We start from the raw sequence: 26,620 nt of genomic DNA, 5'->3' as shown, positions 1-26,620 counted from the left end.
TCGGTCAGGTCATTTGTCAAAAATTTCATTTTCATTTGTCATAAATTTCATTTTTATTTGTCATTTGTCTGTTTTCTTCATTTATCAGATGAATTTTCGTGCCTGAAAGGTGTTTTCTGTGATTTTTCGATTCGAAAATGTTTGCTTACGCTTTAATGACAAATTTTAGTAGATGAAAAAACTGATTGTTTTTGAAATGCTTAACAAGTGTGGTAAAGTTAGCATTGAACTTACCTTTTCGGACACTAAAATTTTTTCCATTGCTCTGCTACAGTACCGGGACGTTTGATTAGAATTATGAATAGTGAGATTTTGACTAGTATGTTTTTTGTTAGGAGAAGAGACATAGTTTCTTCGGGAAATTTGTAGAAAATGTATAAATAAGCAACTTTGCTGAAGTAATGATTTTTCAACCTCCTTCAGGTGCAGTGTTATAGAACATTTTCTTTAGAAGTTCGTATAACATTTATATTTCATATTTTACTTTTGTTACTTGCACTTTACAAGAATATATTGTTTCAGCCTGGAACTTCAAGGCACTCAAAATACATGTTATTGTAGAAGGCTGCAAATCTACAAAATTTTTTTTTTGCAAAGTCGCATAGGATATATTTTTTCTTTACTTAACAAGCACTAACAAACAGGATAGGATGGGGCAAGTGGAGACATTAAATCTTCAATTTAAAACATAGGTTAAGGACTGCAAACTTCTATAGGTGCCGCCTGTCTCAACCCACCTGTATTGCTCTAATCTGTACAGCGTTTCACCTTGAATATTAGCTTACGGTCGTCATGTTCACGACGAAAAATTATTGTCGATCCAGAACTCGAAGGAGTGACATTTTTTTTTCTCTTTATTATCGAGATTTTCAGCCGTGGGCTGGTTCATCTCGTCGGGAGTGACATCTTTACAGGCTTTACGGCTGCCTCCCAGGGGCCGCCGCAATAAGCAGCTCGCGGCGGGATTAATGGGAAAGCTTGATTGGCGCTTTCAGCCATCGTTGGATCACGAAGGTGGTTACTGGTGTCCTGAAAGTTGAGACAGTTATCTAAACGGATGTCGATGGATAGAACTCGGCGGGATAGCAAGCGTCGGAAGAAACCTAAGAGAACACTAGCACCGAGGTTATCTCATTATTGTTATGTAGCAAACTGCGGAAATATACCTTTCCATAAGTACGCTCTTTATCGTCATTGCATTGATCCTTCTTCATCGTCAGCAAAATACCCTGGCTTCCACAGCTGACAACAAAGCATCATCTGGAAATGATGTTACTCAATAAGCTTCAGTTTTATTGCATTGCGGTCCAATTGTGCTACCTGTCGGAACCGGTGGCAGCTTAATAATAAACTGTACACTGTAGCTAATTTACGAAAACGCTTCATGCACTGTATAGCAAGCAACAGGCAGGCATTTATGTTTTGATTTCGTCAAATAAATTCCGCAATATATGAGCTCATTATAATATTGCACAACATTGCTCCCGTGCGAATTGAACTTCGCTCCGTGCTTTTGCACCAGTCAGTGCAGTGTCGTGCAGTGGCAGTGTGATGAAGTACTCACCTCATCAACATCTGTCACTCGATCTGAATGAATGGCCTTACGGGGATCGGCTGCAGAAGCGAAACATAGCGTCTGCATTATTTTCTTGACGGATCATTGCCTGCCCATTCACCTACAACGTACGCTTTAATTCGAGAGCACGACTTTAATTTCATATGTAGGAACATGCACTCGTAGCAGTGAGCGGGCATCAGTAAACAAAACCAGATGAAAAACCCTAAGATGAACCAAATTAGCAATGAACTGAAAGTGACTGGACGCTTTCGATAAGTCGTGGTCACCTGGTGGCTCCATAACCATAATTTTATGCTTGCCGCCAGGTAGGAGACTAAGCGATGTTTCAGTTTCCATCTCCATGCAGGATTGCTATTGTGGTTTCCTTTCGCTTTTAGCTAAGTGTGCTGGACGAATGGCCTCGGTATCATCTTCCGAAGGTGTCCGTTTTTTTCTGGACAACGTTTCGGTAAAGGTTCCAACATAACCAAAACACAACAAAAAAGTTATCCATCGTATATAGCTATGAGGTCATTCCATTAGCCTTTCACCGCTGCGTTGTTTTACTCGAGAAGGAAACGCCACAGTAGCAATGTAATGCTCGTAAGCAGTTTGTAAGATTTTTATTGCTTTCTAAATGCATTGTGGTTCTTGATTTGGGGAAACCACCCTGTTTTCCCGCAATGCTTTGAAACTAGCCGGAGCTGGCCACAAAATAATTGCATTTTGAACACATTTGTTCGTACCTACTAGAGAACGCATATGTTGGCAGATACATGAGCACCGGCCATCCGCCCCTTTTCGACTTATCTGATAGCTAATGCAATACGATATGTCGAAACATAAGCAGCTCTGCACATTGCGGACGACGTAGGACTACAGAGAGAAGCTGCGTGCAATTCCGGTAATCATAAACCAGTATCCATCGACTAGCTTACGGGCGAAGCTTTCGGAAAGTGCACACCAACAACAGGGACTGGGTGCTGCTGTTGGAGCCGTCTAGAGTGAAGGTGTGTATAGTTTAGGGTGTCTACTTCAGACAAAATGTTACTCTTTTACACGGTGTCATCAACAATAAAATGGCGGTAAAATTAACTGCTATCGATCATTAAATGGATATTGATTTGAAGTGAAGTTTTACTGAGGATTTGCACTCCACCCGATCCTGCGGTCATCCTATTGTCTACATATGATGCAAATTCACATCCGATGAAGCCATCGATAAACATTGGAATTTGTAGGAAATTGCATTGCAGGTACACTGCGGGAAATCCGATAGTGGAATTTGACAAATGGTATACATTTCCGAATCAAATAATTAACCAGAGCAGCTGTGCAATTATTCGCACCTATGGTCTGTGGCGATAGAGAGCGATAGTGCGAAGGATTAGAAATAGTTTAGAGGGCGATCATGTCATACGGATATTACACTTATGTTAGCTCTGCAGATAAGATGACACTTTAAGGCGACCGTATAATTTTTATCGCTAATTTCTGAGCTTCTTTTTAATGAAAATAATAATAGAGTATGTTGCTGCTTCGTCGTAATTGCCTATTCCCGTCCTATCCAACACAAATTATTAAAAATATCAGCATTTTTATGACACACAATGCAAAACTAGTTATTTCATAATATTTTAGTTTGTTGTCTATCATATGCGATCAATCAAAGTGAGTTGAGATCTATTTAAATGCTTTTTATCATTAAAGAAGTTCTACCAGCCAAATTTCCTACGTTTTTCCGTGCGACGAAAAAGAAAATGTCGACTAATCGTTTTAATTTCCGTCATTCATAAATGAAAATAACTCACGCAAGGCATTGTCGTTATTCTACAGCCAGGAAGACTTGCCTGACCTGCAGAAATTTTGTAGAATAACATTTGTCATGGCGTCCTACACAAATACATGCGCGTTAGCTTCGTGAACATTGTTGTAATTTTTAGTTCGGACGATGAAAAATTTTGAAGGCCGGATTTTAAAAGGATACGACGAATTTGAGAAATAAAGTCAGTTGCGTAATTTCAATAATATGCTTTAATAATCGCTTTTCATTGATTTCAAAGTTCACGGATCGGAAGGTAAGTGTGTTTGAGTCAAATCAGCACAAGAACTTTTGGAGTATTCATTATATCCATCCAAGAAATGATGAAAATTAGAGTGGCCTTACTTACTACGACAGGAATTTGAAATAAACCCTAGATTGGTTTAATATCGATAAAAGCACATAAAAATAACAATTGATAAGGAAGGGCACGTTTTGGTAAGGTACATTCCAATTCCACCGTTTTAACTACACCTGTAGCTAAAAATCCGTCATGACAAAAATGCTTAAACTGTCGTGAATGTTTGCTTTTTGCTTGATTTTTTCATAGTTTTACTTTGATGGTTGTGCTTCACTTAGGCTGACCACATTGTTTGTTGTTCGGCATTCGTGCAACATGTCCTACCTGGTGTATCCGCATTTGTGATGCATTTCCACGCTTCTGCACGTTATAGACGATGATTCTTAGCATCCGTCGTTCGAAAACTCCAACTACCCACCGACCTTATTCGAGCACTATTTCCGCACTCGTGTGGTTTAATTTTTTCACACGCGCAATCTCGTTCTAACTAACACACTTGCATGGGCGTCTCTTTTGGACTTCCTTTCTTATTTTACCATGCACTGCGATGAGCCACATTCTTCGCTCTCGATCGTCATTGCAACCCAGCAGTTGAGTTCTAACCACCCGCTAGGGCTCGCACTGTTACTCGCGCGTGTGTAAGCAGCGTTGCCAGACTTTGCTAACCAAAAATCCGTAGAATCCGTATCACCGAAGAAAGTATTAGACTTTCGTTTCAAAATCATTAAAGAAGCAAAATTTAATTAAATTTTGAACCAAATTTTAGTTAAAAAAATGAACAGACATTTCTGCTTCATTTACAGATTTTCTAGTATCATTTTGCTGAATAGTGATTAATTTCGATGTGTACTGCCTGTTTTCTAAAATCTAGAGTTTTTCATCAACACTCCGTCGTTTTTTCCGTCTATCATCTATTAGTTTCTTTCGTGTGAGCTTTCGGTTCGGCGATTAGTTCTTTTTAAATTGGGCCTTTCTGTATCCTAACATTGTCTTTTTGTCTATTTCGAACGAATTGTTGTTACTTTTCAATGGCTTTTGCTGGGCTTTTGGTTGCTCTTGGCTGTGTCCTTTTATCCTTATGTGTAGTATGGTTTGGCATTTCTTATCCCTGTTTTGGTGTCATTTAGTCGTCTCTTTATCTTTTCGTCGTGTTCAACATTTTTTCTTTGTTCTTTTTTCAACATTTTGTTGTTGTTTATTTGTTGTCTTTACGTCGTTCTTATGTTGGCTTTTCGCTATCGCTTTGTTGTTTTTCGACGGAATTTCGTCTATCGATGTATCTGTTGTATTTGTGTCATTTATTCATGGTCGTTTTGCCATCTTTACATCACATTTCCGTCGTCTGTTCGTCATTTTTTGGCTTCATTTTTGCATGTTTCGTTGCTTTTATCAACGTTTTTTTCTGTTGTCGTCATTTTTATTTCTGTTTTGACACTTTCTTTTTTAATATTTTTTGAAACGATGGTTTTTATAATTAATGCCTGACCGCATTTCAAGGTCAAAAGACTAAAAACACGAGTTTGGTCACTTTCTTTTTGGCATCATCATTTTGTCGATATTATTTCGTTTTTTTTGTTGTATTTTTGTCACCTTTTCTCGTCGTCCTCTTTGTTACGAAGACAATTAATACTGCCACAAAAGCCGATCATTAAGACTGTCGCAGTGGCCCTTCAATCGAAGAGAATTCTGGAACACAAAAAAGATAACCAAAACCAATTATTTTCTTTGCTTTCGTTTCGTCGTATTTTTGTTGTCTTTTTGTCCTATACTCGTCGTTTTTATTTTGGCATATTTTGTCGTCTTTTTGACGCTTTCTAAAGGATGGTATATATCTTGGTTTTCGTTTTTGTTTCTCGCTGTTTTGCCATCGCTTCGTCGTCTTCATCAGATTTTCATGTTCTTTCCGTTGTTTCTTCGTCTGTCGTTTTTTGACGTCCGTTTTTGGCATTTTTCGTTGATTTTTTGGCGGCTAATTGACGTTTTTGGGTGTTTCAAAAGTCCAAGTTGGTGTTTTGGTATCTTTTTGTTGGTTTATCTTCGTTTTTTATTGTCATTTTTTCGTCCTCTTCTGTTATCGTTTTTTTGTTATCTTTTCGTCTATTTTGCAATTTTCTCAACATTCTGTTTGTTGTTAAGATAATTAAAATCTGACTTTGTACAGTCTTTTCGTCATCGTTTAGTCGTTTTTTTGTCGTACATTCGCTATATTTTCGTCGTCTTTTTTACGTGTTTTGTCATTGTTTTGAAACTTTTTAATCGTGTTTTGTGTCTTTTTCATCGTCTCTTCGTTGGCTTTTCTACATCTATTTATATTCATTTCGTCGTTACAGTCTTTTTTGACGTTTTTTTTGGTGTCTTTTCACCGTATTTTTGCTGCCTTTTGTCTTTTTTTCATCGTCTTTTTGGCGCCTCTCCGTAGTTTTTTCATCATCTCCTAAGTAACAATTCTAAAGCCAGTTGGTTTTACTTGTATTTTATACAGGTTTTATTGCGGTATTAATTATTACCTCTGGTTTTATTGTGTTATCATGCAATACCAAGAGAATACGAGTCAAAACATACTTATAGCTAGCTATAAAACCACCATGGTAAAATTATTAATAAAGCAAATTGATCGTGGTTACTTATATTACCACGATGAAACTAGTTGGCTGCACCACGGCTCGTATAAACTTACCATAAGTGTGGCGTAGCAATACAAAATGGCGAAAATTTCACAATTCCGATGGTGCGTTGATTTTATCAACATTTCATCAACATTATTTATCAATATGCACGATAAAATTTAATACGCATGTGCTGCAAACGAACTAAGATTGCTCGAAATTTGTTAATTATTCTACGGGATATTTTATTATTGTCACTATAAACCAAATCGATTAGAATAATCTGACAATAAAACTTTAACTTCTCTGCTCACGGATGTATTTTCAAGTTGACAAAGCAGGCGAACTGATTTAGCTTTTACCAGTGCTAAATTTTTTTTATTAAATTATGGCGGTAGCGAAAGCTTAATTGGTTTTATTGCTGCTTTCAGCAGAGCGTCATACGACTACTTGAGCTTATAACCTGATTCTTATAGAGGTTATAAAAACTTTGTGAGGAGTGGGCCACTTGATCAGAAGGCAGTTTTATAGCGGTCATCCGAAAGTTCTGGTAGAGTTTATTGTTTTATTAGCAGTTTTATGACAATGGTCATGAAAACTATCATAGGAAAGTAATAAAACATAGAATTGTTACTTGAGCTTATTGTTGTCTTTTCAACATCTTTTTGCCGTCATTTTGTTATCTCTTTGTTGTCTTCTCTTCGCATACGTCGCTTTTTTATCATCCCGCTACCATATTTCAGTCGTCCTTTCATGGTCTTTCGCCATCATTGCAACGTGTTTTCGTCGCCTGTTCGTCGTTTTTTAAACTTTGCTATTGGCATTTTTGACGCATTTTCATCGTACTTAGTGTTATTTTTTGTCCTGCTTTATCTAAATATTGCATATTATGTTGCTATTTTGACGCTTTTTAAACCTCTTTCTTCGTGTTTTTTTGGCGCTGTTTTACGTCTTTGCATCACATTTTTATATTGTTGCCGCCGAATTTTTGACGTATTTTGTTATCTTTTTGTCAACTTTTCATCGTATTTTCGTCATCTTCTCATCATTTGTTCATTTTTCATCGCATTATTGCCGCCTTACAAGCGTCTCTTCGTTGTCTTTTTGAAGGTACCATGAAACATATAGAACGAAAACGAAAATGTTTCGCGTTTTGCCATACTCCAAAAGGGAAAATATAAGTGTAAATATACTATGGTTAGAGAGTGAAAGCCTGGAAATGAGGAACATCATGCCAAAAAAGGCAACTGTTATTGTTATTCACTTGAAAGTAGCGTAACTAAAAGAAATTTTTAACCATTTTCCAACCATTTTTTTTAAGTTATGAAAATCCATAGATACGAGCACTTAATCCGTAGGTCCTAAATCTGGAATCACTGTTTGTAAGTAAGACGAAGAAGAAGTAAGCAAAATCTTTATTTATACATCGTGCTGGGCTGCTCGTGCTAACAGGTTGTTGGTTTCGTGAGCGGGCTGTGCAGAAAGTCGCTACAAGGATATGTGTTGCGCGAGTGTGTAGGTAGCAGAAGCAGAACTAGCGGTGGTTGTTCACTTTTCTCGATACGGTTTTCATTCAGAACATGACGTGGTCTAGGTTCAGTCACAATCCATCACACATCCATCGACAATCCATCGGAATGGGATGCCTTCCTGAAATCGAAATAAACGAAATAAAAGGTGTATAAAATCGTCTTCACGGATAAAGGGAGTAAGCAGTGTGCATGCTCGATCCAACTTCCATCCAACTCCAACTACAAGCCTAACTCCAGGTCCAAGTCCCAGTCCAAATCCCAGTCTGAGTCCAATTCCAAGTCCAATTTTGAGGTTTTTAAAATGGTTTTATTGAAATTTTATGGATCGTTCATCTTGATATTGCATAAGATCGTACTATTGGTTTGCGGTTTTCGCCGATCACAAGAAGCAAGCAATTTAAATTGCGGTGATCAGCTCGATGCAACAAGTAACAAGATTTTACTACAAGTAATAATTTAGGTATTCAAGCACCTTAAAAATGGCATGACCCGAATCATTTTACAATTACTAATTACTATGTTGCTAGAAAAATACATTGAAATGGCATAATTATGAGTATTGAATACTATATGTATGATTATAGTCATTTTGACACGAGGTGGTTATGAAACTCTATTTCTGGAATGCTTTTTTACGAATAGATGGTCATATTTATTTCATTCCATTTACCTCTCGTAGTTCTGTATTGTTAACCTTTTAAATTAGCTTTTGCAGGCTCTAAGAGTAGAATTGGAAGGTACATCAAGTGCTAACTGTTTATTTATTTATTGAATGTGCAGTAAATTATATTCGACACATGTGAAGCTGTTATACTCCTTTCAAGTTATACTCCTTTGGAGTATAATGGCTTTTATCGAATATAGAAATTCTACTGGACGGCTTCAAGCGGTTACAGCGAGAAAACGTTCAGTTAAGCAAACGACCCAGCCGGTGTTCTGCCACGAATCGGTTCTAAGCAATTACCCTGCAAAATCTATCGGAGAAACACTACCGAGCGTCTTAAATGGTCTCAAATGTGTCCAACCGGAAAGCACCAGCAGGTACCGAACTGCTGCTGCTGCTGGTCCCGCAGACCAGTAATCATATGATACATAAATCGTAATAATATGGCAATTATCTGCTGGTGCCTCTAACGTCGTCTGGTCCCTCGGCCAGCTGCGGGAGCGAGTGAGCATTACCTGGTACACCGCGTCGCGGCGTCCGCACCTTGCATTTACTGGCACCGTTGAGCGCCATTGAAGCGAAATGCTGAAAGTGAAAATAATAGGTCTCACGAGGAACATAGCGAACTGCGGTCCAAATGAATGGTTCCTATCGGCGGGACCAATCTGTCCGGGTCTTACGAGGTAAAGTTGTAATTCAAACCGTAAAGCAGGCATAAATTAGTAACGAAGTGTTTTCCTCAAATTGAAAGTGAGTAAATCATTGCTTAATATTCATCGTAAAGTGAAGATCTGTAAGAGGAATGGATTAATAAATGTACAAAGCTTATCCAAATTAAAATCGTATTAGTGCTTTTGTTCAACATAGGGTAGCTACAAAAAATATAGAAAAAAAAAACAATATAAGCACATAACAATACGGTAGTTCGTAAAAATTTTCATTTGAATGATAATCAATCAAGTTATTTAAAAATCAATTAAGTTGAATATTGCTGGACAACCTAATAGCGCTAAACCAGACTGTACATCGGATTTATTGACTTACATAAGCCTTTTACATCAGGGAAGCTACCTAACAGTGTTGAAAAACTCGATTTCAACGTATGTTGAGTGTTCGTAAAAACGAAAAAATTATTAAAATAATAGTTCTAATACTTTTATTTACATTTGATAATTTTTGTCTTTATTTATACTGGGGATTAAATTTGTTGTTTAATATCATATGCTTCTGCTGGTAGAACATATTAAATTATACAATTAAATAATATCAAAAGCCCATTGGCAACATAATGAAATGAAAACATTTCGGCCGCCAAATGTATGGTCTTAAATATTGCGATTTAGTTTCCGTCAACCTGGATCTGGGCTAAAAGGAAGCAGCAACCGTTCAACAGATCCTTGTGCTCGTGGTCCGACTGCAAGTAGTGTTGTGCTGTAGGTACGTCTTCTCGGCAAAACCGCAGCGGGATGCCGCAAATCTCGGCAAATCCAGCATACGTTTTAGCACACACACAGCATAGCATCGACGACGGAGGTGGATGGCGGTGGTGGCCACGTTTGCTTTGCTTTCACGCGGCTGAAACGTGGCTGACCGCCTGCCACCTACTAAGTGACAAAGCTTTTCTGCTCGGTTTCTGTTTATTTGGACGACACTTTGCCGGTTCTGTTCAGGCCATGTTCAGGCCTGCCACGGTACGGTCTGCTGCTATAGGTACTCGCTCCGACGATATCCAGTATGAGATTAATACATACCCGTCGTGGCTCGGGCTGCTGCCGCACCTTCAAGTTTGCAGCAGCGAACGTACTGATTTTCAGGATAGGCGGATACGTTAGTCCGAGCGCAAACGGTTTTCCTAGCGGCAGATAAACCGACTGCGGGTGTGCTAATCGGGTGCACTTTGTCAGGATTAAAGAGCGGTTTTGTAGTTGCATAGAAAGCTGTCCATTCATCGCAATGAGCCGTTTGAGTTGGAAGTTTGAGTTTCATCTGGCCGGCAGCTAGGAGATGGTCTAGATTCGTAATTCATTCGAATTATGCGAATTATTATGCAAACCATGAAATACAATTAACAACTGGCGACGGAAATTTTAATCTAAAGTTAAGCTTTTCTCGAAACAATCTGAAAAGCTCGAATTATCTTCCAAAGTCGTGATTTTTTTTAGCCTGTTAGTTGAAATTGGACTTCAATTTCAACTTCAAATTAGAAATAAAATTGCAAACTCTACACGTGATGTTATTAGAAAATTAGATATGAAACCGGATCTAAAATTGAAGTTAAATTTTACTTAATGTTACTGGAAGCTGTATTTGGCACTGGACTTAAATCGGACTTGAGATTGACCTGAAAATTAAAACTTGGCATTGTCTTTTAAACTTTTCTTAAAATTACGCTTGAAACAGGAATTAACTTAGGTTTGAAATTGAACATTAAATTGCGTCTTTGATTGGATTTGAAATTGAACTTGCAATTGAACTAGAAATTCTACTTGAAATTAGGATAAAATTGGACTTCAATGTGAATTAAGTTAGAGTAGAAACTTTGCTTCAAATTGAAATGGAAATTTGACTTAACATTGGACTTGAATTCTGAATAAAGTTAACTTGAAGTTTTACTTCAAATTGGACTTGACCCTGGACTTGAATTGGACGGGAAATTGGACTTGGAGTTAGACTTGGGCTTGAAACTATTTTTACGAAATTAATTGCGGAAAAATGCGGTCGCAACACATACAGTCAACAAAAATATATTCGCGCTGGATAAATGTGCGAATGAATGATAGAATCAGGCAAGCGTCATAACAAAACCTTGATATAAGACCACAGAGTATAGACGGCTTAGTGGTGTAATTGGTTAAACAACACGCTCAACTAGAGATTGGGAGCTGTGAGTTCGACTCTCACCTTCGCTAAGTCTATATTTTTGGCCTAATATCAAGAATTTTCAGTTTGCCTGAATCTTCATTTCTCGCATTAAGCATTTATTCTTCCCCAACAGAGAAATTAATTTATTCTTCGCAAAAACACTGGTCTGTTGAATTTGAAATTTCGGACTTCTGGGTTTTTGAGTTTTACTTTGAAAAATTATTTTATTCTACATTAATTTTTATAGAGAAGGTGGTGCACGTGCCTTAGTGTACCCCAACCTAGGCACGGCAGAGGCTGCGTTTATAATAACTTAATATCTGTGAGGTATATATATAAAGGCTTAATTGACTGCCTTGAGGCACACCAGACGTGACGGTGAATGTTGAAGAGAAAATACTACCTGTTTTGGCGGACATTAAGCAAACAAATTTTCCCCTGCCTACCTAACACCAAACTTCCCCGAATTTGGACTTTAGCAAAAAATAATTGAACCGAGGAACATACACACTTGGAAATTTTGAGGAAACAGCGATTTTTGGCGGGTTTGATGACGGTCAATTAAATTAAAATAAAGAAGAAAAAAAAAACAAATAATAGCACATTTGAAACCAGATTTTATCAACCTAACGTAAAACACTACAAGGTATACAGCCCTAAGGGTTGTACGAAAGGATGACGTAGCACTATATCAGATCATTAAATCAAAGACTAATGTAAACTGCATTTCTGGCATATGTATGTTTATAAAAATCTGTGAATGTCATTGTTTAAGTGAATGTTTGAAAGAGAAGAGTGAAATATTCAGATTCAAAAAGAAGAAAACTTATCCAATTTAATTCTACTATGTATAGTAGATACTACTATGTAGAACTTGATACATAGTAGAATTAAATTGGATAAGTTTTCTTCTTTTTTAATTTTAGATTTCAGATTCAGTTCTTCATTGAATGCAATGATGGTTTTGAAAATACGTGGACGGGGGCTCATAAGCACAATACCTGCAACCATTGAGACAGAGATTTCTTTTAAAAATCACTTGTGCGTATCATAAAGGTTGAAATAGTAATGAATGACCAGCTTACAGATTATTGTATTAAATTTGATTATGCGTAGTTTGACATGTTTCAATAATCTCACTTTAACTCGCTTGTGGCCTTTAAAAGAGCCGTTAATTACAAATAACATTAAAGCCAAAGCACGTTCATCGCAAATATGATGTGCCATTCGAATGTCCTTCTCTTTTGACATGAATGACAACAGGGGCCTCAAATCATCATAAAATATGTCTCCAAAAAACTTCCACATGCCAAATTTGGTTCCATTTACTTGATTAGCTCTCGAGTTTTGAGAAAATTTGTGTTTGATTTGTGATACGCCCTCCATTAAATTGCTCTCTTCCCATCCATAAAATTGCTGGACATTTTATCTATCCAACGACTAAAAATTGTTCAGTTTCGTTCAGTTGTTTAGTGGTTATTACCATTTGAAATCTTTCATTCAAACGTTACACTTCTATTTTTGTTTTCACAAAGTGCTACCAAGTCCCAGTATAGTAAACAAAGACGTAGTCCTACGTCAAAACATATTGCAAATTAGCTAGGAGTTGACCGAACAACGCTAATTTTACGAAGTCGGCATGATCTTTCATGCTGGAACTCTTTCAAAAAGGCATTAGAACAGAAATCCGATTTCGCTCAAATTAAATAAAACAAATAAAACTATTAACTGTACTGGAATCTTCTGATGACCGCGTTCTGACCAAGAGGTCCGCTTTTCAGAAGGTTTTTATAAAAGTCAAGCCATAAGCTTAAGTAGGGTTATAACGCTCTGCTGAAAGCAGTAATAAACCCAATTATGCTTTTACTTTGTTCGACTAAGCTTAGCATAGAGCTTGCTGCGTATAAAGTTAGATCACCCAGACTTCACAAACTTTGAAAATATATAGCCGTGAAAAGAAAAGCACTGTCTGATCATCCTGATCGATTTGCTTTTTAGCGACCATAATAAAATATCTGAAATTATAAATAATAGATTTTCAGCAGTTTCCATAGTTGTGCAGCAAATGCGCAATAAATTTTATCGTGCAACAAAATAATATATACGATCAGTCAACCTTGATTTCTAATATAATCGTTCTAGTTGCATTCTGACAAGAAAACCGATTAATTATAATAATAAACTTCCTTTATGAAACCTACAGTTTGCTTTCACGAATTGTTGTTTGGCAACCAAAAAAATACTATAAAATGGCAATATGGCGTCACATGAAAAGATGACTTCGGTGTTGAGCTCTAATATATTTCATAATAGCAGCAATAAATCTGTTTGGTCAGGGTTTTACCGTATTAATAGTCCCATAAAACTAGCCGATTTACTGCGGTTTGACAAGCAACCGCAATAAGTTCAACTTTGATTGGTGCGCCATATTATATTACTGCGCCCCACTTATAGTATGTTTATCATTGATGTGTCGCAGCCAACTAGTTTTCTCGTGGTAATATAAATATAGGTATATGTGGTAACCACAATAGGATTGCTTTATAAACAGCTTTATTGTGGTTTTATAGCTAGCTTTGAATAGTTTTTAACTTGAATCATCTTGGTATTGCGCAACACCATGACAAAACCAGACCCCGGGGGAAAGAACCGCAATTAAATCTCTATAAAACTTCAAAAATTAAGCGATTTAAGAATTGTTACCTAGGACTACATGTCCGACTGCAAGTAAATTTCAAATTTATTTTAAATTTTATTTCAAGTCTACTTTCAAGTACCATTTCAAGTCCTTTTGCCGTTCTATATTAATTTCAGTTTTAAGTCTAACTTCCAGTTCAAAAGTAAAGCTGCTAATTTAGGTTGGTTTAAGTTTACCTCAAGTATACTTATTTCACGTGGAATTTCAAGTTTAATTTTAAGTCAAATTTTAAGTTCAACTTCGAGTTTAATTTGAAGTAAAGTTTCAAATTTAATTTGGTCCAAAATTCAGTCTAGTTTCATGTCAAATTTTATATCAATTTATTGTCCAATTTCAAATCCAATTTTAGGCTTACTTTTAAGTCCAATTTAATGTTTGTTTGAAATCGCATATGCAGTTCATATTCAAGTCCAGCTTCGAGTTTGATTTTAAGGTCAATTTAAAGTTCACCTTCAGTTCAATTTGAAGTTCACATTGCACAGTGGTCCAAAAGGGCAAAAACCGGAACTTTTTTCCTAGTGTCTTTGCTTTCATTTTACCACTTATGGTCTTCAGCACTTTTGTTCGTATAAACATCTCGCTTAATCTAAAACTGTCAAAAATTCGTCATTGCTCACTATATTGAAAATAAAAAAATAACTTTTTTGTGTTAGGAAATATAGACATAGTTTTTTCAGCAAAGTTGTAAATATTGTAAAATCAAACAACTTTGCTGAAGAAATAAAATTTCTATCTTTATCGAGTGCTGTACAATAGGACATATTCTTTCAAACTTCTTTCAAAATTGGTTATTCATACTTAGCTTTTGTTAGTTACATTTTATAAGAATATAATGTACTAAGAAATTATCGAAGCTCTCAAAATACACGTTTTTGCAGAAAACCGCAAATCTCTTGGACCTTTACTTACTGAGTTATCGCATATTCAAGCTTTAAATTTCCATAGCTTCACGAGCCCTTGGGGTAAAATGGAGCAAGCGGATTTATGAAATCAGCACTTCATCTTGAAGCTAAAGTCGAGTACTATAAACTTGTATGGGTTCCGCTTGTCTCCAACCACATATAAGTTTTACATATTTAGCGTTTGTTGGTTGCATTTTACAAGAGTATATGGTTCTAGGCGATTATTGAAAGAGTCAAAACACATGTTTTGCAGAAGATTGCAAAACTCTAGGACCTTGCCTTACAAAGTTATCGCTTATTTAAGCTTTATTTTTCCTTAACTTCACGAGCCAAAAGCGATAACTTTGTAAATAAAGGTTCTGGAGATCTTCGATCTTCTGCAGAAACGTCCATTTTGAGTCCTTCAATAATCGCCTAGAACCATATATTCGTGTAAAATGCAACCAACATAAGCTAAGTAGGAAAAACTTATTTTTTAAGAATTTCCAAGGAAAATGCTCTATAGCTCTGCACTCGACAGGAATAGAAATGTTATTTCTTTAGCAAATTTGTGTACCTTTATATTTTCCATAACTTTGCCGAAAAAACCATATGTCTATCTATTAACATAAAAAATGGACGTGTATCGAGCCTTTGGCGAACGCAAAACACATAAAACGTATGCTTTCCGTACTCTCATTTGGGTTGTTGGGGACAAGCGGAACCCATACAAGTTTATAGTACTCGACTTAAGCTTTAAGATGAAGCGCTGATTTCATAAATCCGCTTGCCCTATTTTACCCCACGGACTCACGAAGCTATGGAAATTTAAAGCTGAATATGCGATAACTCAGTAAGTAAAGGTCCAAGAGATTTGCGGTCTTCTGCAAAAACGTGTATTTTGAGTGCTTCGATAATTGCCTCGAACATTATATTCTTGTAAAATGCAACTAACAAAAGCTAAGTATGAAAAACCAATTTGAAAGAAGTTTTAAAGAATATGCCCTATAGTTCAGCACTCGATAAAGATAAGAATTTTATCACTTCAACAAAGTTGCTTGTTTTTAACAGTTGCTTAACACAAAAGAGTTATTTTTTTATTTTTAATATAGTAATCGTTTAACTAACTTTTGACAGTTTTATATTAAAGAGGATATTCATACGAACAAAAGTGCAGAAGGCCATAAATGATAAAATGAAAACTAGAGACACTAGGAAAAAAGTTCCACTTTTCGCCCTGGACTTAAAAGTGGAAATAAATTAGATATGAGATTGGACCTAAAATGCGACATTATATTGGGCTTCAAATTAGATTTAAATTAAACTTGAATACCTCCGATGAAATTGGAAATAACTAAGACCCTGAATTTTAAGTCCAATTAGACCTCAACAATGGTATTTGAAATTGCACTTGAAATTGGCGGGGAAATTAAAAATTTAACTAGACTAGAAATTGGGTTTAAAGTGGGACATTGAAATTAGACCTCAGGGGGATTTCAAAACGCACTTGGAATTGCAATTGCAATTGACCTTAAAATCTAACTTTAAATTGTGTCTGAAATTTGACCTGAAACCGGTGGTGAAATTGGAACTAAATTATTTTCGGAATTAGGCTTAAAATGGGACATTTAATTGGAAATGAACTTACTTACTTTAGCAGCCGAGAATTCCTCTCCATTGTACTCGGTCCTGGGCTACTCATCGCCAATTATTTGTGCGTCTCGAACTTGGAAATGAAATCGGACTTAAATTGAACTTGATTTAAAATTAAGACTTGGGATTGAACATGAATGACCTCAACTAGACATCAAAATAGACTTAGAATTTGATTTTAAATTGGCCCTAATATAGTACAATAAATTGCCCTTCAAATTGGATCTTAAAACGGAGATGGAATAAAATTGAACATGAAATTAGCATTAAGATGGGATATTGAAATTGGACCTCAATTGTACTTGAATGGACTTAAAATGGGAGAAACAATTGGACTTGAAATTGAACATGTGATTGCACATGACAATGGATTTACAGAAGGTAGGGCTCGTGCTCCACTGTGTCCCAGCCTGGGCACGCCGGTGCCACTGAGTTACCCAGTTGGGCAATCCTTAGCTTTTCAATTTGTCAACCGCGAGCGCATGAGGAACTCCGTCGAAGTTTTTGCTAAAGTCAACGTAAATCGCACCGACTTGCCGTATTTTTTCGATGCTAGGAATTAACGAGCTACGATGCTGGAAATTACAAACACCATTAAATTAGTCGTCTCTTAGTGTGTCTCTTTATGGATTACCTACAAATGGCCAAGGGTCAGTCCCAGTGTAGTGGTTAGCATTCACGCCGAGTTCAAATCCCAATCCCAGCTGTTAAAGTGACTATAATCTTACAAAAAAAAACCTTCTAACAAATAAATACGAAATAACAAATACCAAAATATATCTCATGAACATGAATAGTCGAACGTCATATTCGGCCGAAGCCTGCATAAACTTGTTGGGTGCATGCTGTCCTTAATCGCTGCTGCTCATTCGGACTTAACTAAGGAATAATCCCTACTAGTCAGTAAACCTAGGAAAATGCATGCACATAAATAGAAGTGATTTCTGCGGCGAGGGGGTTGCCCTCTCGCAGTTACCGATACTTCCGAAAGTTGGTCACCGACACACACTCGCGGCCGGCGGCCGATTTTTGTTTGCGAAAAAAAGCAAAGCCATGGTTATAAACGTCCTGTTGAGAACTTGACCATTCTTTATCGCCAGACTTCAGAGCCGGTTATTAGAGTACAGGACAATTACGGGCCTAGTGCAACGATCCTACTGACTCCTTAGCAGCACCTCCCAGCCGAGATTCGAACATACGATGACTGGCTGGTTTGGCCAGCATTGTACCCCGAAGCTAACTGGGCAGGTTTTTTGTTTGATTAATGATATTTGTTAACTACTTGCCAATTTATGTTTTTTTTGATAACTATTCAATAGTTATGAATAATTTCGAAAAAAATCGGCCATTTTTGATTCAGCAAAACTAGATTGCAAAACTAAATGACGGCCTGAGAGTCCTTTTAGATGCGTCATTTCGGTGAGTCAATTTCTCCGTTTGGCACGAGTTTGGCCACGAGCAAAGCCTGTTGTACGTCGACATTCCTATGTAGGTATATCTAATCCAAGCAAACGGCATCGGTCAGGATACGATTTTTCAGGTCAAGTGTAAACACCAAGATCGTTTACGCAATCGACCTTTTTTAATACCCGACCGTCAGTTCTATAGTCATCTACGATCGACAATTTGATACGATGGAATGTCATTACATCACATTTAGACATGCTGATAGTCAAGTACAGCACTCGTGCGCTAATTGCACGTCCTCTAACTGCACCGTCTTTTAATTGCACGTTCGCTAGTTGCACGATCGTGCAACTAAAAAACAGTTATCTGTCAAACTACACGTGGGTTTCCAGGTGGTTGCTATAAACAAAAATGCAGCGTTGCCGAATGCAAACTCTCTATCTCTGCATTACGTAGATACATTACAAATAAATTCATGCAAATTTGGCTAAACTTTGACTAATTGAACACATATTCATTAAGCTTTTAGTTCGTTCGTAAAAATTAAGATGTTCTTCCCAAAATTTAGCGTACGTGTGAATGCATGTGAAGAGTTCTTTACAGTGATAACGCATCACGTTTTACAATAAATATTGGCAACTATCGTGCAATTAAAAAACGAAATTCGCTAATCGCATCGCCTCATTCGTGCAATTAGCGAACGAGTGCTGTAGTTCAATTTATGCCAGTTCACAAATCTGTCCATAAGTATCTGAACATGATGACAGTCCTAAAATTTAAAATATCAGCATATACCCGTTTGCAACCAGTTCCTAGAGCAGAAGAAGCGTCGTTAAAGAATAAAATAAATAAAAGTGGACCGAAGTTACTGCCTTGGGGTACACAATGTTTGTGTGTGAACGGCGACGATAATTTAGACCCAAGTTTCATATGCGGTCAAGTGTGGCTTTTAAATCAGTTAATATGACATCCACATGTAGCTTACGTTCCATTTGGGCAATGCAATTAGAGATGAAGTCTAGGAGATTTGTTGTCCTGGAGCGGCCAGCCATGAAACCGTGTACGTTGAATTAAAGCACTACTCACAATTATTTCGAACAATTTGGAGGTAGCAGGCAAATTTGTGATACCACGGTAGTTTCTGACACTTTGGCGGTCCTCTTAAAGGCCCTCTTCTTTGAGGCCGGTTTTATTGCTGCTTTCAACAAAGCGTAATAACATTATCTGAACTTATGGCCTGATTCATAAGTAGGTTATAAAAACCTTCTGAAGAGTGGGCCACTTGGTCGGAAGGCAGTATTATAGCGTTTATCAGAAGGTTCAACTGTTGAGCTCATAGTTTTATTAATGGTTTTATGAAATTGGTCATGAAAACCACTAAAGAAACGTAATAAAATTTAAATTGCTAGTTAGATTTAGTAATCGACCGGATATTTCTAGGGCTGACTATTGAAAGGTTCAATTTGAAAAAAATTATAGACTTTATTCCACGTAAAATTGTGCTCAGCAACGAGATGCTGGGTGGCTTAACTAGTACGTTAAAATTAAACTGCATGATACTAGAAACTCCATTAAATCCATTACGCTCAGATATTATCTATCTTGTAATAATAATAAGTATTCGTATCAAAAATCCTGAATATTTCTGTTGGTAGTTGTTCACCCTGGCTTACTTCCTATTGTTCATGAACGTTTGTGAGTGTTTGGTTCAAATAATAGCCTAGGCTTTAATGTTGAGCCATAAAAATGGTACCGTAATTATTCAATAGGTTGTCTGAAAGATTGTTTAATTAGCTATAAACAGGTTGAAGTTATGATTTATTTAATGGATGATTATACCACCAATGTAAAATATATAGTTAGTGATTAAAGTTTCACTGTAAGCGGAAGAAGTTTAACACTGCGTGTAATTTTTTCTTGTCGCATAGAAAATACCTGTCGCTTATTTGACAATAAAGATACCAGTTGACTTTTACAACTCTTACTCTTACGTAGGATGTCAGCACAATGGAACTGAAATTATACATATTAAAGAACCGCATTTTCTCATGACTATTGTGATTTCTTATTGTTTATTATACTTTGCGATAAAGTAGTGATGGTGAAAGTAGCAGTAACTTTAAAAAACTAAAAAGGGTGGGATGTAATATGAGTTGCTTATTTCCTTCAGTAGAGACGACAATTACCAAATCTTGATAAGTTCGCTAATAAAAAAAATCACTTAAACCCTGTAAAAATAAACGGATCAGACCACTTCAAACTTCCAAGCTAACAGAATTAACTGGGATCAACGTTAAAAGTCTTCAAATTAGGAAGGCTCCCTTGTAGCATTTCATGGCATTTTGAAATTTCGAGCCTGATTTGTTATTTTAGGCAGGCAAATCGATGTACTGCTAAAATCTGATGTAAGCCATCGATCGGAACAGCTGTGTTTTCGGTAGACCGTCAATTAGTTCATCAAGTTTTGTTTTCCTTCGATTTCGTTCGAAGTGCCTAATGAAAATTCAATTCACTAGGGATAATAATGTGCACGGCGAAGGAATACTAATGAGGCACTCGAGTAAAGCAATGGACCGATTTGGCGTAAATACTTCGGTGCTAAAATGCTTGTCGGTGCTGTGCTGCGCTTTTTTTCGGTTGTTTCTGACCTAGTATGGCAAATTTAGTCCGGTGTTTTGCTAGACGAAATGCTACGCTCTCTATTGCGTTTTTTGTCATCCTTAATTAGAATTTTTAATCCACAACAAAATAATGAGGTTATTAAAAACTTTTTCGACCATCCTAGAATACGACAAGGCGTTGTTTATATTTTAGTTGCTAATATTTATTTATATTTTCTGACCCAAAATTCAATACAAAGAACAAGTTGTTTGTTGGTTTAGCTTAACTTTTTCGGCGACAATCCGCTTATCGAATCCATGCCGAATTCGAGTTTGTTGGTTTATGATACATTAAAAAGTTAATCTAGCCTGACTGCACGTCATGACTTATACGTTTCATAAAAGTGTCATTTTAAAAACTAGTTTCTTCTATTTGTTGCGCGTACAAATTAACATTGACTCTATGTTTGGCACTCAAACGGTAGCTTTCGATAGAAGTAAGGTTGTATTGATATGAAAAACTTCGAATTGTATTTGAAATAATCAATACTCCAATCAATAATAGTTCAACTTCGTTTCTTCTCCAGGCCCAGCGAGGATCGGTACGCTTCAATCAGCGACCACCGCCTCCTTCTCTGTCATCATCATCGTCATCACCATCGTTCGCCCCATCGTCTGCTACAGCCGGTTTCCCGAGACCATGGATGGACGACACAGTGCTGCTAGTCAGCGAAGAAAACTTTAGCCGAACTGAATCTCCGTCGTTCAGGCGACGTCCATCATCATCAGCGCAAGCCGTAGTGGTTGATTCTCAGTCATCGACGGCTAGAACCAGTGCACGAAGAAGATCAAGGCCTACCGTGCAAGCGCAAAGCCGGTCGTCCGACGTCACAAGCGAAGAAGTGCTTACTTTCCGGCGAACAACCAAGGAACAGCCATCGCCAAGCTTGCGAAGCGAAATAGTCTACCAGAATGACTACTCCAGTAGTACGGATAAAAATTCCGAAGATCGCAGTAAAAGAAAGGGTAGACAAAGGGGCTTCCGCAATGAAGTTGTTCACGGAAGCACCGTCAGCAGTAGCAGCAGTACTACGGCGTTAAACAGGCGACCCGACAAGAAACTCAACAAGTTGATAAGCCAAGAAGAAGGAAAGAGTTCAAGTGAGAAAGAAGTAGTGCGTCAGCCAAGTACATCGGCCAGAACGATTCCAAATCGAGCGAGAGGGTCAGCAAAAGCTATTCCGAAAATACCAGTTGAAGAGATTGATTCGGAAGAAAATTATCCAGAACAATTCAAACAGTTATTAAAAGCACAACTTCAAGAAGGCAAAGGAAAGAAAATTAACCCTAATAGGTTAGAAGTTTCTACCGATAAAAGCAATACAAAGAGTAGAGAAGTTGATGAAGTACCGCGATTTAAAGTGAAAGCGTTGAGTACAACCACTGCTGAACCATCAACTACAGTGAAGCTTATTACTCCGCGACCCATCAGGAGGCTCGACAGTCCCTCAATATCCACTGTAACGGTTGGGACGACTAAGTCTCGCATTCCTGAAAAGGTAGTTTCGGAGAAACCTGCAACAAAATCACCGAGGAGGCCAAATGCAGTTCGTTCTAGATTAACTGCGTCATCTACGACAGCAGAACCCAAATTTGAAACAACAATTCCCAATACAACTTCTAAGCAATCTAGAGCGTTCTCTCGCAAACCCAGTGTTGTTAGTTTATTAACATCCACAACTACATCGACAACGACAACTACACGAAAACCGTACATTCCTGTCAGCAAAAATCCTTCAACTGTGAAAAGAACTTTCACGGCATCAACAACAACAACTACGGAAACCACAGGTGCAAGTGATCCGGCCGAACAGTTAACCCCAAAACGAACATCGCCTGACAATGGTTTTGTAATAGCATCCCTACGTAACCCGAGTGCGTTTAGATCCTCTAAGCAAGCTTCAGACAAGAAGAACAACCGTAAACAATCCGCTGCACCGGACTACAGTGGCAACGACCTGAAACCAATAATAATCCCATCACGATCGAAGGCTCCCCCTTCCCTCGGCGCAGTAAGTTATTTCCGAACAACGAAACACGCGCTGCCGCAAAGAGCACAGCACAAGTGTAAATGATATCATTTCCGTTTCAACGAACAGCCATTTCCTCGGTTCTAATCTAGAATCTCTCGTTTTCTCTACATTTTCACCCCTTTCACTGTATGGTCTTTATTGCCACCGCTTGATAAACCGTTTTCGTTCGCCCCGCGTGCGCACCCCCGGGGCAATCCGGCGAGCAGAAGCGTTCACAATCACCCTCGGCTTCGAGAGTGGGAACTCGATTCGAGTCCAGTCTGAAAAAGGCCCCAGCTTATATACCGACGGTACCGACCTTCACTGCACCACCAACCACGGTAAGTTTGCCTGTTTGCCTCCCTGCGATACCCGTTCATAATGTAGTTTGCAGTTTCTATGGAACCCACAGAATGTATAATTTGCCATTGATCTGGCATACACATAAACACCTACATACATGTTCACACACTCCGATGATATGGCGTTTACTTACTACCACACCACTCCCCGCCCGCAAAAAGAAAATAACCGATAACCCGACAGTACTCGTTTTGCCGGAAATTATCAGCCTTACTGTTCGCAACTGTTCTTACGTGTTACGCTTATGGTATTCCTAAAATTTGATCGTTTCGAAAATGTTCTGAACGAAATATTTACTGTTATTTTGATTTAATCTAGTTAAGCCTATTTGCACATTTTGTGGCGTCTAAGCTATAGATAGTAGCCGCTTTGCACTATTAAATACGCAATGATCTTAGATATCTTCATCAAATTTATTATTTGCTTCGTAACAATTTTACACAATTTTACGTAACAATTATTCGACTGATTCGTTTTTAATTCGCTTACTTTTTAAATAATGGGATTATATTTCTGCATGAATCTAGCGATGAAGAAACTATAATAAATCAAATATAATAAAGTAGGGACGACGCACAAAGTTATGGGCAAGAGGAGAACCAGCCGCAGGCTGTTTAAATCAACGATCTAAAGCTCGTCAAGTATTAACGCCAACTACGTCTAATCCTTTTTTTGTAATGAAAAGAGGGGAAAGGGGGGGATAGTTTGTTTTTAATTAGAACAACTTGCAACTCTAATTATGCTAAAACTCACATGAACTGCTCGCCCTGCTTTGTTTCGGTGGTTTAATTTAGTTGTCAGTATATAAAGTGGAGTAAACACAGATGAGGGAAGATGAATCCTTTGTATCCAAATGAAACGTGTATTTAACCGGGCATGACGCCATTTTATTTTATGCGACTCTTGATAATTTTATTGTTGTTGCAGTTGAAAATCCTCATAATCGACATCCGATTTTATTTTTGTTGCCTAAAATTACAGTTTTAAGAATAGGAATCGAAAACCACACGACCCCGCATCTACTAGCTTGGCTACTCACAATTGTAACTTTGCCTTTTGTTCCTTCCGACTCAATCGTTCGTATTCGGAACTCTGTGGCAGTTTACTACACTCTAGTGACTTAAGCGCCACTTCCCTAAGCCAGAGAAGGCCACTAGAGCACGTCGATGTCCGGCCAAAGACTCTTACCACCGGGCGGGTGTAACGAAATCCAAACCACAAAGTCTAACCAAAATACTGCGAAAATCGTTTAGGGAGCGCGAGACCAAATCAGCACCACGTTTACCTTTAACACTCTAATGGAGGCGCACAATCGTTACGTTAATCGAACAGGGTCAACTTTTACTAATCGCACTAACCAAAATGCCTTTTTTTAGTTTCCCGACTTCAAGTGTTTTATTCACATCTAACTCGACCCGACTCAAAATAATTTGTGCAGATTCTTCCTAGCTTTTCTTTTGGCGCCACTAGCTTATTTTTATTTGCTTCTAACCAACTTTCACTTTTTTTCGTTCTTCTGAGCTCAAACATGCGTGCTTACTTGCTTTCGTGGACGGATTAACAAGTGTCCAACGGTGGTCGAGATCATCCCACGTGGTTTCTAGGCGAGCAGCAGTATCAGTGGCAGGTCGTATGCGCTGGGTGGCGGCACCGCGGCCGATGTTGACGACGGCCAAGAATTCGTCGGGATAAATGCGTCCCCGGAACACTGTCGGTGGAGAACCAGCGGCTTGCCAGACAGCACGACCACAATCCACCCTCGAGTTTCAGCCTAGACTAGCACCCACGTTGAATTGGTGGGTGAACCTATTCAACGTGCTCACATTAGTTGGTTTTCACTTTCTTCGACAACTTTTATCCTTACCTGAATCAGCACAAATTTCAAAATAATTTATACAACTTTAACTAAATAGTTTTTCCGAACGCGTACTGTAAAGTTAAAAAACTAGTTAAAATACATCTTGGTCCTAAATGTTTCAAACACTCACAATACAATTTCGAATTAAATATTCACTCGCGTATCAACTTAAATATCAAATTCAACTTAAATGATTCACACTGCTCGATAAAGTTTAACTTAACTCGAGTACGGTCTCCACCAAAGTGAACGAGTCGATCACGCTTTCCACCTCGCAAGCGATCGAAAGGTGTTAGCGTTCTGTGCTCTGATTGGTCGTTTTCTATTTACTTGCTCCCGCTACCTACTACTCAATCAGTTATATAGGAAATTTCTGGAAGTTTCCCGAATGATGTCATAACGTCGGTACAACGTGGCAGAAATCCCCCTCAATTTATACCATCCAGTAACACTGTGTATTCTGTCTTATCTAACGTTTTACTATTCCTCGCTAGGTGTCGCTTTATCTTATATGTAACGATGCAAGTCGTACCCACACAACGTTTCATTCGAAAATTTTCTAACTTATCATTTGCTAACTCGAACTTGCACCTAAATTTCAACGTACATAAACACATGTAACAAGGTATATTGTTACACAATTGGAGAATTTCCAGATAAGGTCACGTGGAGGCGCTAGGCGTTGGGTGCATACCCAATGTTCCAGCGGAAAACTCTCAAACACAAGACTTATAAGCGCCGACAACGTCGTCGTTGTCGTCAGCAGCCTAGAGCTGCGGTGACTTGTGCTATTTCAAGCAGTCGTCTCTATTCAACTCTTGGGTCACTCGTCGCCAATTTCTCAGTTGTTTCACAAATCGCAAATCATTTATGATCGAGCCATCTTGCACGCTGAGCTCCTCTGTTCTTGGTGCCGGTGGGGCTGCTGAAGAGAACTGTTTTCGTCGCATGCTTACGACGAGTCCGGCCCACCGTAGCCTACCTAATTTCGCCAGGTATACGATAAGAATCTCTCTGTATGTCCTCCGAGAGCAGCGTAACGTTTTCAATTCCATAAAGAAGTACCGATTTTATAAGATTTTGTACAATGTCAGCTTCGTAGGGCGGCGTATGTTTTTTGATAGTAGCGTTTTGCGAAGGGCAAAGTAATCCCGATTTTCTGCCTCCTTATTAGTGTTGTTGTCCGCGGTCACCAGCGTTCCCAAATACATACACGAACTCATCTACCTCTTTTAGTTTGTCGCCGTCAACGGACGGTTACCGTCCGTGGAACACACACGTTTGTTTCCTTGGAGCCTAATCCTTCTAGACTCCACTCTCAGTCTGACGTAGATTGTCTCCGCCGTCGCAAAGTTGATGAACAGCATGCAGGATAGCCCGTCACCTTGTCTCAACTTTCGCCGCGTCTTGATAAAATGCGTACGAAACACTCTTTTAATCACTCGATTCAATGTATCCTTGATCAGTCACGTTGATTTGTTCGGAAAACCGTGTTTGTGCATTATCTGCCATAGTTGGTCACGATCGACTGTATCGTATGCTGCTTTGAAATCAATAAAGATGTGACGCGTGGGTACGTTGTACTCCCGACATTTCTGCAAGATCTGTAGCTGCGCGAGCCGCCATGAAGCCTGCCTGGTAATTCCAACGAAACCATGTGCCGGCGGTGACATCCGGCGTAACAGGATCTGAGAAAGTACCTCGTAGGCGGTATTTACCAGCGTTGTCACGATAGTTGTAGCA

General features: G+C 38.2%; 1 protein-coding gene across 1 annotated transcript in view; it reads left to right on the top strand.

The window, feature by feature from the left end:
• Window positions 1-26,620, top strand: part of LOC128735520 (mucin-2-like) — a 119,936-nt gene that overhangs the window by 65,358 nt on the left and 27,958 nt on the right. The window contains exons 2-3 of the mRNA XM_053830002.1: window positions 21,172-22,656; window positions 22,884-23,001. Of these exons, the coding sequence (XP_053685977.1) occupies window positions 21,172-22,656; window positions 22,884-23,001 (1,603 nt within the window). The remainder of the gene's footprint in view (window positions 1-21,171; window positions 22,657-22,883; window positions 23,002-26,620) is intronic.

This window comes from Sabethes cyaneus, chromosome 2, assembly GCF_943734655.1.
Source record: "Sabethes cyaneus chromosome 2, idSabCyanKW18_F2, whole genome shotgun sequence".
NCBI classification, from domain to species: Eukaryota; Metazoa; Arthropoda; class Insecta; order Diptera; family Culicidae; genus Sabethes; species Sabethes cyaneus.
The sequence above is the reverse complement of the archived record's forward strand: the minus strand, read 5'-3'. Positions and strand labels throughout refer to the sequence as shown.